We start from the raw sequence: 17,388 nt of genomic DNA, 5'->3' as shown, positions 1-17,388 counted from the left end.
GACGTGAAGATGTCGGGAACTTGAGAACCAAGAAGCTCTGAGGAGGTGCATTGTTCACTCGACAAGATTGCGAGTGTTTCTTGAAGTTTTGAGCTTTTTGGAGGTCTTAAATCATCCTCACGAAGCTTAAGGAAGAATTTTGAAGTGTTTTGGACATTAGGCAACTTGGGTTTGACAAGTTACAGAGGTGGCCATATTATCGTGATTTTTCCGGCGAGATCCCGTGAGTTTTAGGTTCTAAAACTGGTAAGATTTTGTTCTACTAGTTGAAAGCTTCATTTTGGTGAAAATTTCATAAAATTTGGTTGAGAAATGGAAGAGATATGACGATCAGAAGTATTTCCCAGTTTCCGACGACGAAGATGGAATCCGGTGACTCACCAGAGAAGAAGAAGAATATTCTGTCAACTTTGACAGAATATTCCTAACGACGATTAACGACGTTAGGTATCTTTAACGGCATATGCTTATATTTAACGGAATATTCCCTAACGACGTTAACTGTTTCGTTTGGTGTGCCAGGCACGTGCATGCGCATGGCCGCGCATGTGGTTGTGCCTTGGCCGGCGTGTAAGGGCACGTGGGACGTCGAAATTTTTTTCTAAAAATATAGGGATGTTTGTGGGGTTGAGTAGGCCACGTTGGTATATTCAAATACCTCAATGAGCATCGTATGAGAAGTTATTACATAGTTTTGGTTATGTGCTTAAAATAATGTTTAAATAGTTGTTTCATATATAGGTGAAACCTATCCAGAGGAAGAGCGCAGTCAGGCGAGACTTGGGGGTTACAACCCTTCCACATATCAATGAGTGGGCTTTTGGTTTTTAGTTTGTGTATATATATATATACATATATATATACTTAGTATTTTTCCTAGAAAACTTAATTGAATGGTTTTATATTTTGAAATGCCATGTCAAATGCTCTATGTTTGATTATGCATTAGTATGGTTATATATATATTGTTGCTTGATGCTGCAGACGCTCAGGTAAGCTTCAGGTGAGTATATTGATGGTAGTGAGTATGATTGTGTTGAGATGTATTTATAGCTCATTGTCCTGCACCCCGGTGTTAGTGCTCCGCCTGAAGATAGGGCCTAGCCTTCACGTGATCGTTCACCTCCCGCACCACATGCTCACCTTGGATCCAAGGCAGGTGTTAGCCTATCGTACAAACCATATTAGGTGGTTTCGACTCATAGGTGAATTGCGATACTTCGCACAGCCTTCACGTGATCGTAGCACTTGAGCGTATTTATTTACACCCAGCCTCTCGTACAGACCATATTAGGTGGTTCAGACTCGTGTGCAGAGAACTAGTTGAGGAGCTATAAACTTAGCCGTACAGGTCACGCTATGTGACTCCGGCTCGCATACTATATCATATTGATTTATTTCATCTGGCTTACTTATTTCTTTCTGAGATTTGACATGGTATATTCGGTGGATTTGCTATTTTGAATATGATTTTGAGATATAATCGTGCATGCTATTTTCTGGGAATTATATAGGTTTTACAGCGAAGGGTTATTTACTTTTCAAAATGAACGGTTTTGAAAAGCTTTGTTTTTGCCCACTTACACTTTCTATTTTGCACCCCTCCAAGTTCTAGTTAGGAGTGCTTGTTGGTGGCTTACGAGGAATCGTCGGCGGTTCTGATAGATTATCACCAATGTAGGATCATTTTTGGTATTGTATAATTAGTATTTTTCCTGTTGGACTGCACTTTGGATACCTACGCTCTGGTTATGTGTAGTCACACTTATTCTCGCCTTTCAACTTATCCTATCTAGTGTTTTAGTCAATTTGGTTTTTATTTATTCGCATTTCTTTGTATTGTTATTCTTCCGCACTATGCACATGGCTACGTCACCTTCACGTGACGCCCAGCATGCCTCGATTTAGGTCGGGGTGTGTCATTGTTTATAAAAAACTGTAGAGACACATTTGAATCAAATTTTAACTCCTCCATTGGCTATTTTTGGTTGCTGCTGTGACAGGTAGGCAAAGTACTCATCTTTCATCCGTGACATAGAGGCCTACAAAAAAGAAACCAATTATGATTACCAATCATAATTTAAATATTTTTAAGCGTAATGAAATTTGAAATTAAAACTTTGAACGGAATACTTACATAAATGTCATTAGCCACCTAGTTGCCATAATTGACATGTGTATCCCTTTCAAGCCTTCAATTTCGGGAAAACCAAGCCCTGCGCACACCGTTCCTCAACCCGGAAAGATAGGGGTCGAAAATCGGAATGTTGAAGCTACGATTCTACTTCCCCTTTACCTTATTTGCTATTGATTTATGCTGTAAAATAAAAAAAATTAATTAAAGTAAAAAAAAAAAAACTTAAATATATGAAAAAATGGAATTAAAATTATTAAAAAAAAAAAAAAACTTACCAGAAATGTCAGTCTTTAAAAATGACCACACAAGCATTCTCTCTTACCAATCCTCTCCTTAAACTACAGGGGTGGATCTGTAGGACCTTCATCAGGAGTTGCATAGGTCTTGTAGTACATGTACAGCTCGTACTTCCAGTTTTTATACTCTTAGTCCACACTCGGTTTATGTACTATTTTGTACTCAGGTGCTCCATGGAGAAGTTGGTTTAAATAGGCAAAAAAATAAAAATAAAAACAAGTGTATTAGTTTTAAAAAAAATTAAAAAGTGAAAGTAAAAAAAATAAGAATAAATTAAAAAAAATCACACTTCCCAAAATTTGTCTCTTCATCTCTTCATATACCATGTGGGAGAGCTTCTTCACTAAAAAGATGACCATGGGGTACTTAATGCAGATGATACCCATGTTGTGAGTAAACAAGTTGAATTTGGGGCTCGCTCGCTGATGGAGTGGGTTGTAATCAATGACGATCCGGTCTTGCAATAAGTGGGTGATCCAGTTAGAAGCCAAGCCTCTACAAATTCCCCGCACTTTGCTCTTCTTCTAGGTTGGCAGTTCTTTGTCTCTCTCTAAGCGTACAACCGCTGAATCAGCCTCTACGACATCAGCAGGATGGACTGAGGCTGGCACAGGCTCGTGGTGTCTTCAGTTGTGAACAAGTTGGGCAAACCCTTTATTTGGGGAAATTTGACTTTGGAAAAAAGTGAAGGAAAATTTTTACGTTTGCCAGACGAAAACCACATATATGTTGAGAAACCCTCAAAATTTTATTTTTTCTTATTTTTAATTTAATTTCAAACAGTTAAACATCATCCAATTTGATGATCAGGTCCTTCTAATCAATGATTTTACTCTCAATTAGCATCCTTAAAAAAATCATCACAATCAGATCTAAAAGAACTGTTAAATCATGATTTTTAATTTCTAACTGTCAAATGATTTCGTCCCGTTACCTAATCCATAAAAGTTTGTTTTTTTTAATGATTTTTGGCATATACAATAGCAAACAAGTTTCATGGTTGTGTGGATGCAAATTTACGCAATCTCTTCGTTTGACAAAAATGTACCTGTAAAATAATTACCTTTGATTAAGGCCAAAAGCATCATGTGCCCATAATGAATGGGGGGGAGTCTTTGAGTGAAGAATTTCCGATGCGAAAGTTAAAATTTTGAAAAGAATGCGTTTAGGAGTTCGTCGGTAGCAAATGGCTCGATATTTTAGTGGGATAAGTGGGGTATTTATAAGAGAGTGGCTAGCCCTTAGGGTGAGGAGTGGCTAGCCCTTTATGGTGTATTTGGGTGAAAATTGCAAGATATTATGTGAAATAATATCTTGCAATTAACATGGCAATTATTTCAAATTTAAATAGGGAGTTTTGGAAGTTACCTTTTGAATACAATCAATAAGGGATTGATGAGGAATGATGAGAGGAATATGAAATAAATTCCATATTAAACCCCATTGACTCTTCCTTAATTGAGCCGTTATTGTCAGTTGCATGTGCATGGGAATTCCGATGTGCCTGAAGGGTAATCTCATCATTCTTATCCAAAAATCCATGTGCCATCTCTACAATTTTTGGGATTATTTTTGGCTCTACAAATGCCCAACACTTGCTGGGCTGCTCATTAGAAAGGGCAATAGGTGTAGAGATCTCTAACTTTGATGCAGATTCCCACTTAGATTTGGAATTAGATTCTTCTTGGAAAGGAAAATAAATCACCACCAAAACCTATTTAAGCCTACCTTAAGTAAGGGATTAAATCAACTTCCAAGGGCAATTATTTATCTTTACAAGAAAGAGAGAAAGCTAAAGGATATTTGTTCCCCCTTCCCTAGCATTCTTCTTCGCTTGCCCGTGCAAAGAATCGTCTTCCGTTTATTTCTTTGTCTTCTCCACGCTGCACAAGGGTAAGAAAAACTTGATTTTCTTTGTCTTCTTCTTGGATTGTGTTGTCGGCTAGTAGTGGCCAAGAATCAACTCAGTATAAGCTGATGAGGTGGTGTGGCAAGGGTCATAGCTTGGCTGGAGCCAGAGGTTGGCTCGACATGGGTCGAAAAAGTGGCATGACATGGGTCATAGTTTGGGCAGCCATGGCTGTGCTGCTTGTCAAGAAAGAGGAAACTGCTTAAGTTTGATTCCTCAACTGCTGTAAATGGAGCAATCGTAAATGAAGCTACGAAGATTAGAGTTGTTGAAGATGAAGTGTCAGATAGGAAAATTGTTGAGTGGGAAATGGCTGTTGATGGCAGGATGGTTGCTAGAGAGCCCAAGGTCATCCAAGCTGCCAAAGTATGCTTTATTTAGTTTGTGTCAGATTTTGACGACCTTCGTATAAGTTTATCAATTTGCTATAAATAAATTGCTTTCTTTGCTTTACTCCATCTTTGTTTTTCTTGAAACTTTGCTTGCTTTAAGCATCTTGCAAAACTTTTAGCCATAGAATCGTCGATTAGGCTTGCTGCCCCGAAAAAAGTTCATGATTCCACAAAGTCATTATGGCCGTGATTTTGGCTTTTTAGGCATCAAGCTATTGTTTTCGTCATCGGTTGATGCCCTCTGACCATTTGCTGCTTAGCCGGTCTTTGAGTATTCGATCTTTTGAGCTGTGTGACCTGAATCATAGCATGATAAAGATTTATGGAATATGAAAATTGTTAACTAATCACAATAAAATAAGTAGTTGTGTGGAAATTCATAAGCAGTTTGCCCCATTTCGCTGAAGAATAGACCCAAATGGGTGTCGAAGAATTAGTTTATCCTCTCGCACTAGAGAGCAAACCCATATGGGTGTCAGGAAATTGGTTTATCCTCTCACACTGGAGAGCAATTAGTTTACCCTCTCGCATTGGAGAGCTTACCCAGATAGGTGTTGGGGAATTGGTTTACCCTCTCACACTGGAGAGCAATTAGTTTACCCTCTTGCATTGGAGAACTTACCTAGATGAGTGTCGGGGGATTGGTTTACCTTCTCGCATTAGAGATCACACCCAAATGGGTGTCGGGGAATTAGTTTACCCTTTCGCACTAGAGAGTAATTAGTTTACCCTTTCGCACTGGAGAGCTTACCCAGATGGGTGCCGGGGAATTAGTTTACCATTTCGCACAGGAGATAAATTAGTTTACCCTTTTGCAATTGAGAGCATACCCAGATGGGTGTTGGGGAATTAGTTTACCCTCTCGCACTTAAAAGCAATTAGTTTACCCTCTCGCACTGGAGAGCTTACCTAGATGGGTGTTGAGGGATTAGTTTACCCTCTCGCACGGAAAAGCAATTAGTTTACCCTCTCACACTGGAGAGCATACCCATATGGGTGTAAGGAAATTAGTTTACCCACTCGCATTGGAGAGCATGAAAGTCGTTCTTGTGAGCGCTGATGAGGAAAACTAGACTTCTAAACTAAAATAATCCTTAGCATGTGAGGTCTTGTTTGACGATATGCTTAAGACTTCAAACTGCTTGTGGAACCCACATAAGGGTGTAAGTGGGAAGATCAATGATCTACTTCTAAACTTTCTTCAAGTATTGTGCCATCATTAGATGTTTCGTCGTGTGCCATTCTGAGGCTTAGTTGGTGATCAACTGAGAATCTGAATGGATTGCAAGCTTTTTCACTGCTAAGTCTTTCGATAGCAGGTGCTGCTAATAAAGCCTTCTCTTATACTCTGTTGTTGAATGATTTGAAGTTTGGAGTGCCACGGGCTTGGTCAGCGCGATTAGGAGCTAGGAGCTGTGGTATAAGATCGACATAGTTAAGAGCCATGGTGACAGATCAATGGCTGCTGGAAATGGTGGAGTAGGTTAGCACTGCTGTGAGCACGGATCTGGGGTTGGCTTGGCCAGGTTGTGCATAGTTTGAGGAATTGGACCATTAGGTCTACGATGCTCCACTACAAGTGATGTGCTACTTCATTATTGAATCTTTTAGAGTGATGAGAACAAGACATGCCCTCAGTTTAGGCTGTGTGTCCTTCTGGTACTCGTCTGCCCCCAGTGCGCCATTAGGCTAAGTTGTTGCATTTGTCGGAACAGAAGTAATCTTTGTATCCGCCAGTGTATGTGTGATGGTTCTGCTCGATCTTGTTATTGAGAGGTGACCTGCTTATGTTGGTCACGTCTCGTCGAAGCGCCTTATTAGTAGTTTTTTTGAGCTGGAAATCACGCAATTGTTCGGTTAGTAGTTTCTTAACTTCTTCTTGAGTTTGCCTCTGTAGGGGCAGTAGAGCTTCCGACTACCTCCAGTAGTGACCTGTTGGTCTAGGCTGCTCTTCCCTGTGTTCGGTTCGTCTATGTCATGGTTACGGTACATGTGGTACGTTCATGGTAGGGGAGCGGGTTACTTGCAGGCTGCCAATTAAACTTCAACCAGATTGAGTGATTGCTTCTCTCCGTCTGCTGCGATGCCTACTTCGATGTGAGGTGGTATCAGAGTGTTAACCGTGAATGTATGTTCGTCCGTTGGCCTGATGTGAAAATTAAGTTGACACACAAATTAAACCCTATTGATGACAATTGTAGTAATGATGCAAGTAGGGATCGTTCTAGACCGGGGATTAACTAGGGATGCTAATCAACAAATATAAGATAAAAAACACTAAACTAGACTTTATAAACTCAAAACTAACTTAAAACACTCAAAACAACAAATAACAATAAAAAAGACTCAATTCTAGACCTACAATTGATTTGGACGAAAATAGAACTTCAAAGACTCAAAAGACTTAAAGGAAACAAGTTTTGACTCTAAAAACAAGACTTAAAAGCAAGGGGTTTGGTTTTGACGAATTTGAACTTTTAAAACATAAACTTTGTAAACAAACTTAAAGACTCACGAAATTGATGAAATAGAATGGTGAAAGGCTAGTTAGAGGGTTCCTTCTCCACACATGAAACATATGCATACGACTCGATTTCCAGTTACTCTTTCAACAAACCATGAATGACAATGCCCCAAATTAACTAGATTGCACCAATTAATTATCAAATTTCCCTAGATTCATTGAATTGAATGGAATACGCATTACAACCAAATTATTCTTATCAAGGACCCTAACTATGGAATACGCATGATAGAGACACATATCAAAGATCATTAAGTTCAATGGAAATCATAAGCATTGACGAGGCATTCATAACTATGGAATACGCATGTTACTCTTGCCAAGGATTTACTTAACACAATCGTGACTAGCAACTTTTACTACTTATGAATATAAGTTAATAACGATTAGGTGAAATTCCCTTATACTCTAGCATCAAATTCATGCATGCAAACTAAGTGTCGACCCTCAATCAACATACATAAACATGTTATCAATCAAATAGATACGTAAACCACATTCAGGATTTATGAAATCATAACTGGAGGAAATCAAGTCATATAAAACATATGATCATGGCTTTGAATTCCCCTCTAACTATAAAGGAATTAGTTCCTCATGTTCGCAAATAAACAAAGATAAATAAATTTAAACATTGACATAAAGATAGAAAACACCTAGAAATGCTCCAACAATCCAAGCTCCTTGAATGACATGCACGGCTCCAAGAGTCTCCTTCCTTCTCCTTTGCAAACTCACAGCACAAGAGGGATGTTTGGGTGAACGGTGTAGTGAAAATATGGTAGAGGGTGGTGACTAAATGGTGCAGCAAAGGATGGTATTTATAGGCTGAAATTCGCAGCCCCTATGTAGCAAAGGAAAAGGATTGAAAGGCCCAATTTGTATAGGATAATAACACACAATCCTTGAAGGAAAAGGCTAAGGCTTTTAGAAACCAAGGGGGAAAGGAATAATCAGGTTTCTAGAAGTTCTAGAAAGGTTTGGGGCGTCACTTTTGTAGGACAAGGGATAAGGCCTTCTAGAAAGGTTGTTTTGTGGCTGATTTCTAGAAAAACAAGGGATAAGGTGTGGCACCTTTGTAGGAAGGGATAAGGCTTCTACAAATCAGGTTTTAAGTCTCCAAATAGGAAAAGAAATCCCTTTTGTAGCTGAAATATAGGTAGATTAGGATTAGGATAAGATAGGATAGGATAAGGTTATGGATAATGTTTTGGATAAGGTTTCTTCACTTGAGCTGATTCTTTGGCTTTTAACTTTCCTTCTTCAAGTAGGAAACCTTGTTTGAGTAGGAATCCTTAATCTTCTAGAAATCCAACTTCAACTAGGAATCATTCTTCAACCAGGAATCCATTGTTGACTAGGATTTCATCTTCAATTAGGCACTTTCCTACTTCAATTAGGAAACTTTGCATCTTCAATTCTTCAACTTTGAAACACATTCCTAGCTTCTTCAATCCTTCAAATACGTCCATTCTTTGTGCTCCACATGCATGAGCTCCATTCTAGCTCAATTTTGCTCCAAAATGCTCCAAATTGCATCTTTTTGCTTACTTTGTCCTTAAAACCTGAAAACACATGAAAATAGCTTAAAAGACTAACTTAACTAAGAAAACACAACATAAATGCATAAGAACTAGCTAACTAAGGCGCATAAATATGCTCCTATCATGGCCTAACCGGGAGTGCACGCTTATCCGCTGGCTGAGACGAGAGTATACGCTATCATGAGGGCCTAGGTGAGAGTATACAATGCCAGAACGCTGGGCTCGTGGTTGGTTGAGAGGCTGCTTATCGGGAGCTATTAGAGAGGGTCGTTGTCTGCCCTTGTCCTGCTTTGGGACACATCGTCTAGAGTACGCTGCACATCAATGCGTTGCAAAAGTTGATTCATTAAGGTCGTTTGATGTGCGAGGGCGCTTGTTAACTCTATGACTTTTCGGGACAATTGTTTTTCACCATGCGGGATCGAAGAGCTTGGATGGTTAGTTTCTCTCTTGGGTGGTAGAAGTGTAGTGGGCTCCGGGTGCAAAATTTGAGCCAGGATGGGTTAAATCAGAAAAAACTCGAGGTGAGAATACCCTTGGTTCAATAGCCAGTTTAGAAATCTAAAGCTAGGACAATTGAACCGGTCTTGGACTGGATTGGGCAGCTAGGTGGGACATGGGAGTGGGCTAGATCCCGGGTGCGGGTCAGATCGCGGGTGTGGGCTGGGCCATTAGAGCGCATGGGCACTGAGCATTTCCTCCTCTTGGAGCGGCTTGGGCTTGCGTGGCGTTCTAGGTATGCGGGTCTTGGGTTGGCTGCATTGTACCAGCTTCCTGGGCCGCTGCCTCATTGGCTTGCTACTCTGCAGCTACTTATTGGACTGCTGCTCTATGGGCTGCAATTGCCGTTGCTTCGTGGCCTAGCTGCCTTAGAGCTGTCCCACTCCCCACTACCGCATTAGTTGCCGTGGCTACCATGGTAGTGCTGCTTCGTGATGGTAAGGTTATTCCTCTTGTTGTGGTGTGTCTTGTGGATCGTCGTGGTGGGGGTACATCGGGATCTCCATCATTTGATCCAGGTCTCTATGAATGTAGAAAGTTTCGTTCGTCGTGGTTTTCGAATTTCCCGTCATTGTATTTTTCTCCTACGTCTATTCAAGGAATTAAAAAAATCTAGGAATTAAAAAATTCTAGGAATAAGAACGTACGAAAAATTTACGAACGAACGAGATATGAGAAACTTTGAATATGAGAGTCTTCTTTGAGTGTGTGATCAAACTCTCAATGAAAGCTCCAATTTGTGGATGCAAATTTCTGCCAACTCTTCCTTTGACGAAAATGCACCTGTAAAATAATAACACATTCGATTAAGGCCAAAAGCCTCACATGCCTATGATGAATGAGGGAGCTTTGGCTGAAGAATCTCCGATGCCAAAGTTGGAATTATGAAAAGAATACGTTTAGGAGTTCATGGGTAGCAAATGGCTCGACATTTTAGTGGGATAAGTGGGGTATTTATAAGAGAGTGGCCGGCCCTTAGGGTGAGGAGTGGCCATCCTTTATGGTGTATTTGGATGATAATTGCAAGATATTATGTGAAATAATATCTTGCAATTAACATGACAATTTTTCCTAATTTAAATAGGAAGTTTTGGAAGTTATCTTTTGAATAAATCAATAAAGGATTGATGAGGAGTGATGAGAGGAATATGAAATAAATTCCATATTGATCATCTTTGACTCTTTCTTGATTGAGTCGTTATTGTCCGTTGCATGCACGTGGGTTGAGGGTAATCTCATCCTTCTTACCCAAAAATCCATGTGTCATCTCCATGACTTTTGGGATTATTTTTTGCTCCACATGTTGTATCATTGAAACTAGTTTCGTATTGCGTATCCAGTCAAAACAATTGATTCAACAAACACTTAGAGTTTATTCTATACTTCCATCAAGTGGAATGTAAGATTTTGTGGTATCCACTAGTGTATATATTTTAAATTGATGAGCGGGTTCGTTCATTGTATTCTTCTAGGGTTGAGGAGTGTAGTTGTTAAAAGTCATCAAAATTGAACCTAAATTAACTGTTAAATCATGATTTTTCGTTTCTAACTGTCGAATAATTTTGTCCTGTTACCTAACCCCCGAAAGTTTTTTCATTTTTTTATTGTTGGCAAATGTAATCCAGAGTATATAAAAACAAGTTTGACGGTTTGATTGTTGAAATTAATTTTGCAAATTGCGAAAATCATCGAAAGAATTGAATATGCCAATCATGTCCCTGAACTTTGCCCGACCCTACGAATTATAAACCTTGAAGCCTAAAATCTAAATCATAAAATATACCTTTGCGCGAAAACTTAACCCGATGACAAAAATTTTGCCTGTCAAATAGTATTCGTCAGGCAAAAGCCTTTGAAGAAGCCAATACATTGACTCTTTTGCCCGACGAACCTTTGTAATATGTCGAGTAAAGGTGTTTAGTCGGACGAAAGTACTATTTTCGTCGGGCAAAATTTTATAAGACAAATTAATAGTAACTTACGGCAGTGTTTCCATCTCCATCAAGCATGCACTACCAATTAATCTTTTCCCAATTGGATTGAAATTAGAACAATAAATGAAAGGGGGACGGTATATAAATCTTAAATGTAGAAAACTAGTAATGACTGGAGCTACCTTAGTTTTACGAATCAATTACTGAAGTTAATTGACGAGATGTCAGTATGATTTCTTGTGAGATGGTTGATAATGAGAGTTTTCTTAATTATATAGGCCTCCCCTCACAGAACCGATAGCTATTTTTTTAAAAGAGAAATTTATTTGTTATGAACCAACGATAGTATCTGGACTAAAAGGGTAGGGAAGAGGATTAAGTCTTATGCTGGGTAATCAATTATTAGTGAATCAAACTTAATATCTCTTATTTACGAGTAAAGAATAATATCATTAAACTGTAGTTCTAAATTATTTTAAAACAGGAATTTTAGAAAGCAGAAAGAGGGTCTTTATTTGGAACTGCTGCGTAATCAATCATTTTACTTTTATTAGGAATGAGCCTAACTGTTTGCTATATATAACTAGGGGTGGGTTCGGTACGGTTACCGTACCAAAACCCTCGTACCAATTACCGTACCAAATTTTCGGTTTGGTAAAATCTATTACCATTACCATACCAAACTTTCGGTATACCGAAGTTTGGTATTGCCAAATGTTCGGTTGGCATGGTATGGCAATGGTAATTGCCACTTTATTTTGAGACAAAATCTGTTTTTGCTTTGTTCAACATTTCATATTTTGTGCCTCTGTAATAAGACAAAGATATATAAACCAAATGAATGAAACCTTTCAAGACTATGGGAGGGAATAGAATCTTACTCCTAACCGTTGACATATCTATCTATACACACACACATATAAAAGAAGAAATAAATTGAATTTTGAACCCTCTCCAACTTCTAAAACAACTGGAGGAAGTTTCTCTAGTAATATTTATTATTGAACCTTTCTGAATCAATTATTTTTGGTGACCGTCGCGTATAACGACCCGACCTTGCCATGTTTGTAGCACGAGATCTGCACATGCATGCAGAATGAGTTTATATATGCATGTGGTGGTGAACTCACGAGCACATGTCCCATGCATGATATTTATGTTCATCTCTCATGAGACATTAGAGATGGCAAAAGATAGGGTTGGGAAGCATTACTCATATGGCATCATAATAAAAAGATCTCGATTTCTATTGTGCCTCAATAACAACCACAAAAATAAATAAATAAATATAAAAAAAGGAACAGAAAGAGAAACAAGAACTTTCCCAACTTGCCATGGAAAAATTAAAGTGTAAACCGTAGGCTATAATATTCACACACTTTATTTTTATTTTTATTTTTTACATTTCACATATCTTTGTTAATTTTTGTACATTGATCATTTTCAATTCATTTGATTCGACAACTGAATATTGAAAGGAGTGCGTGATAAGTAAAATTGAGTGTGAAGATCACCACCCTAAACTATAAACCAAGGGACGAGTGATTTGAAACCAAAACAAAAAGACCCATTAAACGTTTGTTTTGAAAAACCCCCAAATATGTTTGTTAGCGTTGGACATTAGGAGCTCATTGGAGTCATTTGGGGCAAACAAATTGCCAATGTAAAACCAAAAGAGCCTTTACTACTTTTCTTGGAAATGACCAATGATACAAGTGATAGCAATGGAGAATTAATTTAATTTCCATTTTCCACCCTTGATTGTATTTGGCAGACATAATCACCCTTCTCGTTGGAGAGGAAAATTGAAAAGGGATGCATTATTCAATTAAAGCGTAACATGTGTTACAAAATTTTATTATGAAAATTTCAACTTGACAGAGTCTGCTACAAGTGGTAAAAGTCCGTAGCCAAGATTTTTCCCTTCCGTATGATTCCCACCAAGTGTCAGATGTCGCTGATCGTACAGGCTCCCAGTTTGTTTAGCATCCGTCTCCCACCAGGTGTTATCCCGTTCACCTCCAAACCCTTCCACCCGGAACAAGGCCAGCACCCTGACGAACCTTTATTTCATCGCTCAGTCCTTTGTTGAGTGACGAATTTCATAATTTCGTCACGCAGTGTCTTTTTTCATGACCTTTGCGCGACGATTGCTGCACAATGAAGATTTTGTCGCCTAATTTCTTATGCAACGGAATTTCTCTTTGCACGACCAAGTGTCCTTCGTTGCGGAAACTGTTAAATGTAGTAGAGAAACCGTGTACACTACTAATTGTCTTCTTGCATATATAGTTATATATATGGATGCCTTAATGACAAGAGAACTCTAAAACGAAAACCTGTTGGTTCATCACTGTCAAAAAGGGGCAATTTGGTCATGTATAATGGGGTTGTTCTGTTGTGAAAGGAGATTAGGACTAAGATTGAGAGGAGGAGGTGTGTTGATTAAGATGTTTTTCTAATTGAGGACAAGACAAGGGCACATGGAGAGTGGAAGTGTCCCCTCTTCTCCTCAAAACTTCTTTGGTTTGAGAGGGTACTATGCCTCTCAATTCCCTTATTGTAAAGACAACATGGTCCTTTTCATTTTTGTTCTTTCCCCTGTCCAATGGACATACCTTACCCTCTCCTTTATATACATTTTTGTTCCCTTCCTCACTACTCAGCTAACAATGAAACCTTGATACAAAACGAACACCCTCTTCACCACACTATATTTCTCTAGTTAATTTTAAATATATATATATATATATAATTATATTTCACGTCCGTGATGATATATAAAAATAATATGAAAACAAAACAGTATATTCCTAATTGCACAGTAGAATCTGTCTTCACACACTCAACTTGTCATATCTCTCTCAACTGGGACACATTACTTTACTGAAGGATAAAGATTAACATAAAAGTTTGAAAGAGAAATGGAAAAGAAAACACAAACTAATAGATAACTTGATTGATTCCACTTATTAATTCATATGGGAAGGGCAATTAAGTACTAAAGAGAGACGCAATTAAACACTAACCAAACAATTACGTACTAAAGAGATAGATGAGCTTTCTACCCAAAAAAAGAGAGATAAAGGAACTAATTAAGACAATGCGTGAACTTGTTTAATTTTCCAGAAACATATCAATAGCTTTGTTGGTACAAGGGCATATTTGAAGCACGTAACCCACCAAACTAGTTGTTGATAGAGTGATGATATTTATATCTTAGGGCTAACTATATTTCCCACCCTTTATGTTTGGGATGATTTTCAAAATGGATCGCGAGGTTTCAATTTGCTCATATTGCCTCTTAAAGTTTTGAAATTGTATCAATTTATACCTTTGACTCATAAATTATTTGAATCTTCATTAAATTGATGACATGATGAACATAAAACCCTTAACTGGGTTAACATGTACGCTATATTTGCACCACATAACCTAAAAAACTCATCAGTTTAATGCATAACTAGATGTTCAAATATAGGAAAGGTGTAAATTGCTATAATTTCAAAATCTTAGAGGGTAATATGAGAAAATTAAAACCTCATGGTTCAATTTAAAAATCACCTCAAACTTTGAAGTTGTAAAATATAGTTAGCCCTGTATTCTACAAATAAATGCGTGAACTCTTCAAATAAAAATTAATAAAAAGAAGAAATACATGTAGTAATTTTCTTGAAACTTCTAAGCACATGAAATTATATTTTGGTTTTAGCTTTCCAAACATACCACTCTATTGCAAGTGGCCCTCTACCCCAGTGATGAAGAGCAACGTTGTCCTTGCATCATGGTGTGGTTTAAACCCAATTGCCTCCCTAATCTAATATCTAATTTAATAAATATATGGTTTGAACAAAAAAAAAAAAAAAAAAAAAAATATCACTCTGTTTTGGGGTGGAGGGCTTGGGCAACATGTCACTATCTTGTCCGCCATCTCTATATATACTCACTAAACCTTATCTTTCTTTTATATCATCATTCTATGTTTTCAAGCAACAAGTACTACCACCATTATACTTGTTTCTAACCCTATCTCCAAAATCTTCAGAACGCCCTTAATTTTCTTCTAACCACACAAAACACAGCCCCCATCTCTCTCTTTCCAGTTGAACACAAAAACTCTACTTATCAATATGCATTTAAAACTTTCTGATGCCTTCAAATCCCACCCTGTCAACCTCCAACTCAAACACCCAGATTTCAACTCATTACATGAATTGCCAGACTCCTATGCATGGACAAACAATGATGATCACTACCCATCTTTCCTAACCTCATTTGGGGCAGACGATTCTGTTCCGGTCATCAATCTCTCTGACACCAATGTTCTTAAGCTCACAGGCCATGCATGTAAGACTTGGGGAGTCTTCCAAGTCACTAACCATGGCATCCAACAGAAGCTTCTTGATGACATTGAATCCGCAGGCAAAAGCCTTTTCTCTCTACCAGTCCAGCAGAAGCTCAAAGCTGCCCGATCGCCAGATGGCATTTCCGGCTATGGTTTTGCTCGGATATCTTCTTTTTTTAAGAAGCTCATGTGGTCGGAGGGTTTCACTATTGTTGGCTCACCAGTTGACCATTTTCGCCAACTTTGGCCCCAAGATTACGACAAATTCTGGTATTAATCACATTAATTCAATAACATCAGTAGTAATATATATGCTTCATTTGTTTTTTTTGGGTTCTTGTTTTGGGTGGAGAATACTATATGGCCATGTAGGCAAAATGCCCATTTTTCTGTACCATAATGCAAGTTGCAAAAGATTACAGTGATGAGAGCTATGGACCCACTAAGAAGATTTGGTGCGTGAGAATATCCAACATGGCCTCTTTGAGACTAGGAGTTTAGAAAGAGCTAAAAGCCTATAAGTGTTCTTTTGACAAATAAAATTGTTTAGTTACTGCTATGACAAAAAAATAAAAATTTAAAAGTAATTGTGGCTCGTAAAAGCACTTTCTGAATGCTTCTTCAGAACGCACGTCTAAGTGTTGTTTCATAAAGACTTTGATTTTTTTTTTTAATTATTCATTTTTATGTAAATATTTCATCCCATTTTTAATAAAAAAAACTTTTAGCAAAAACGGTTATGAGTGCATGTGCACTCTAGAGATGCAGTCCCAAAGAGACTAAATCTTCTTAATATCATCTTTGTTAGGTATGTATTATACAATGTTTTGATTTTTATTTTCTCTTGTTTTGTTCTTGCAGCAATATCATTGAGGAATATGAGAAGGAAATGAAAATGCTTGCTGGGAGGTTGATGTGGCTTATGCTTGGCTCACTAGGCATATCCATGGAAGATATCAAATGGGCTGGCTCGAAAGGTGAATTCAAAGGTGCATCAGCTGCCTTACAATTGAATTCTTACCCCGCTTGTCCAGAGCCAGATCGGGCCATGGGTTTGGCTGCACATACGGATTCTACCCTCCTCACAATCCTCTACCAAAGCAACACTAGTGGTTTGCAAGTGCTTCGGGAGGGCACCGGGTGGGTCACGGTTCCACCAATGCCCGGTGCTTTGGTGATCAACGTTGGTGATCTCTTCCATATATTATCTAACGGGTTGTACCCAAGTGTCCTTCATCGGGCAGTTGTGAACCGGACCCAACATCGTCTATCTGTCGCTTACTTGTTCGGCCCCCCGGCCAGTATCCAAATCTCACCCCTATCAAAATTAGTAGGTCCAAGTCATCCTCCTCTCTACCGCCCAATTAGTTGGAATGAGTACCTTGGCACTAAAGCAAAGCATTTCAATAAGGCACTTTCATCGGTCAGACTTTGTGCTCCTCTAAATTCATTAGTAGATGTAAATGATCACAACAGCGTAAAAGTCGGCTAGATAAATAATTTTTTTACATTTTCTACAAAGGAAGTACAATTTGTTGGTGTGAATTTTCTGCGCTTTTTCCAATATATTGGTTGGCCATGTTCTTGGGGATTCTCGGATTTCATGTCTTGGACCACTGTAGGCTGCGACACAAAAAAGGAATAAACAAAATAAAATTAGACATTACATTCCAATGGAAAATTTGAATAAGAAAATCTGCAAGAGCCAAAGCAAATGCATCAAATATATTAAATCAAGTCATATAAAGGGATGCAACAAGGAGCCCCTCTGGTTGCTAGTGTCCTTTGTCCTAGGGTTTGAAAGA

At 38.4% G+C, this 17,388-nt stretch overlaps 1 protein-coding gene across 2 annotated transcripts; it reads left to right on the top strand.

The window, feature by feature from the left end:
• Positions 1-15,207: 15,207 nt before the first annotated feature.
• On the top strand, positions 15,208-17,174 carry LOC103429342 (gibberellin 3-beta-dioxygenase 1-like). 2 transcript variants are annotated; one of them, NM_001328898.1, is given in 3 exon segments: positions 15,208-15,853; positions 16,445-17,065; positions 17,067-17,121. In NM_001328898.1, coding segments are annotated over 3 exon segments (1,110 nt in total). In that variant the 5' UTR covers positions 15,208-15,368; the 3' UTR covers positions 17,071-17,121.
• Positions 17,175-17,388: the final 214 nt, after the last annotated feature.

Source organism: Malus domestica, chromosome 09, assembly GCF_042453785.1.
Source record: "Malus domestica chromosome 09, GDT2T_hap1".
Taxonomy (NCBI): domain Eukaryota; kingdom Viridiplantae; phylum Streptophyta; class Magnoliopsida; order Rosales; family Rosaceae; genus Malus; species Malus domestica.
The sequence above is the reverse complement of the archived record's forward strand: the minus strand, read 5'-3'. Positions and strand labels throughout refer to the sequence as shown.

What these genes read in the sequence shown, in the direction of transcription:
- LOC103429342 (XM_070827294.1), top strand. Translation starts at nt 15,369, where the DNA reads ATGCATTTAAAACTTTCTGATGCCTTCAAATCCCACCCTGTCAACCTC. An exon ending in CAAGATTACGACAAATTCTG is followed by an intron (nt 15,854 to 16,444) that starts GTATTAATCACA and finishes TTGTTCTTGCAG; the next exon opens with CAATATCATTGAGGAATATG.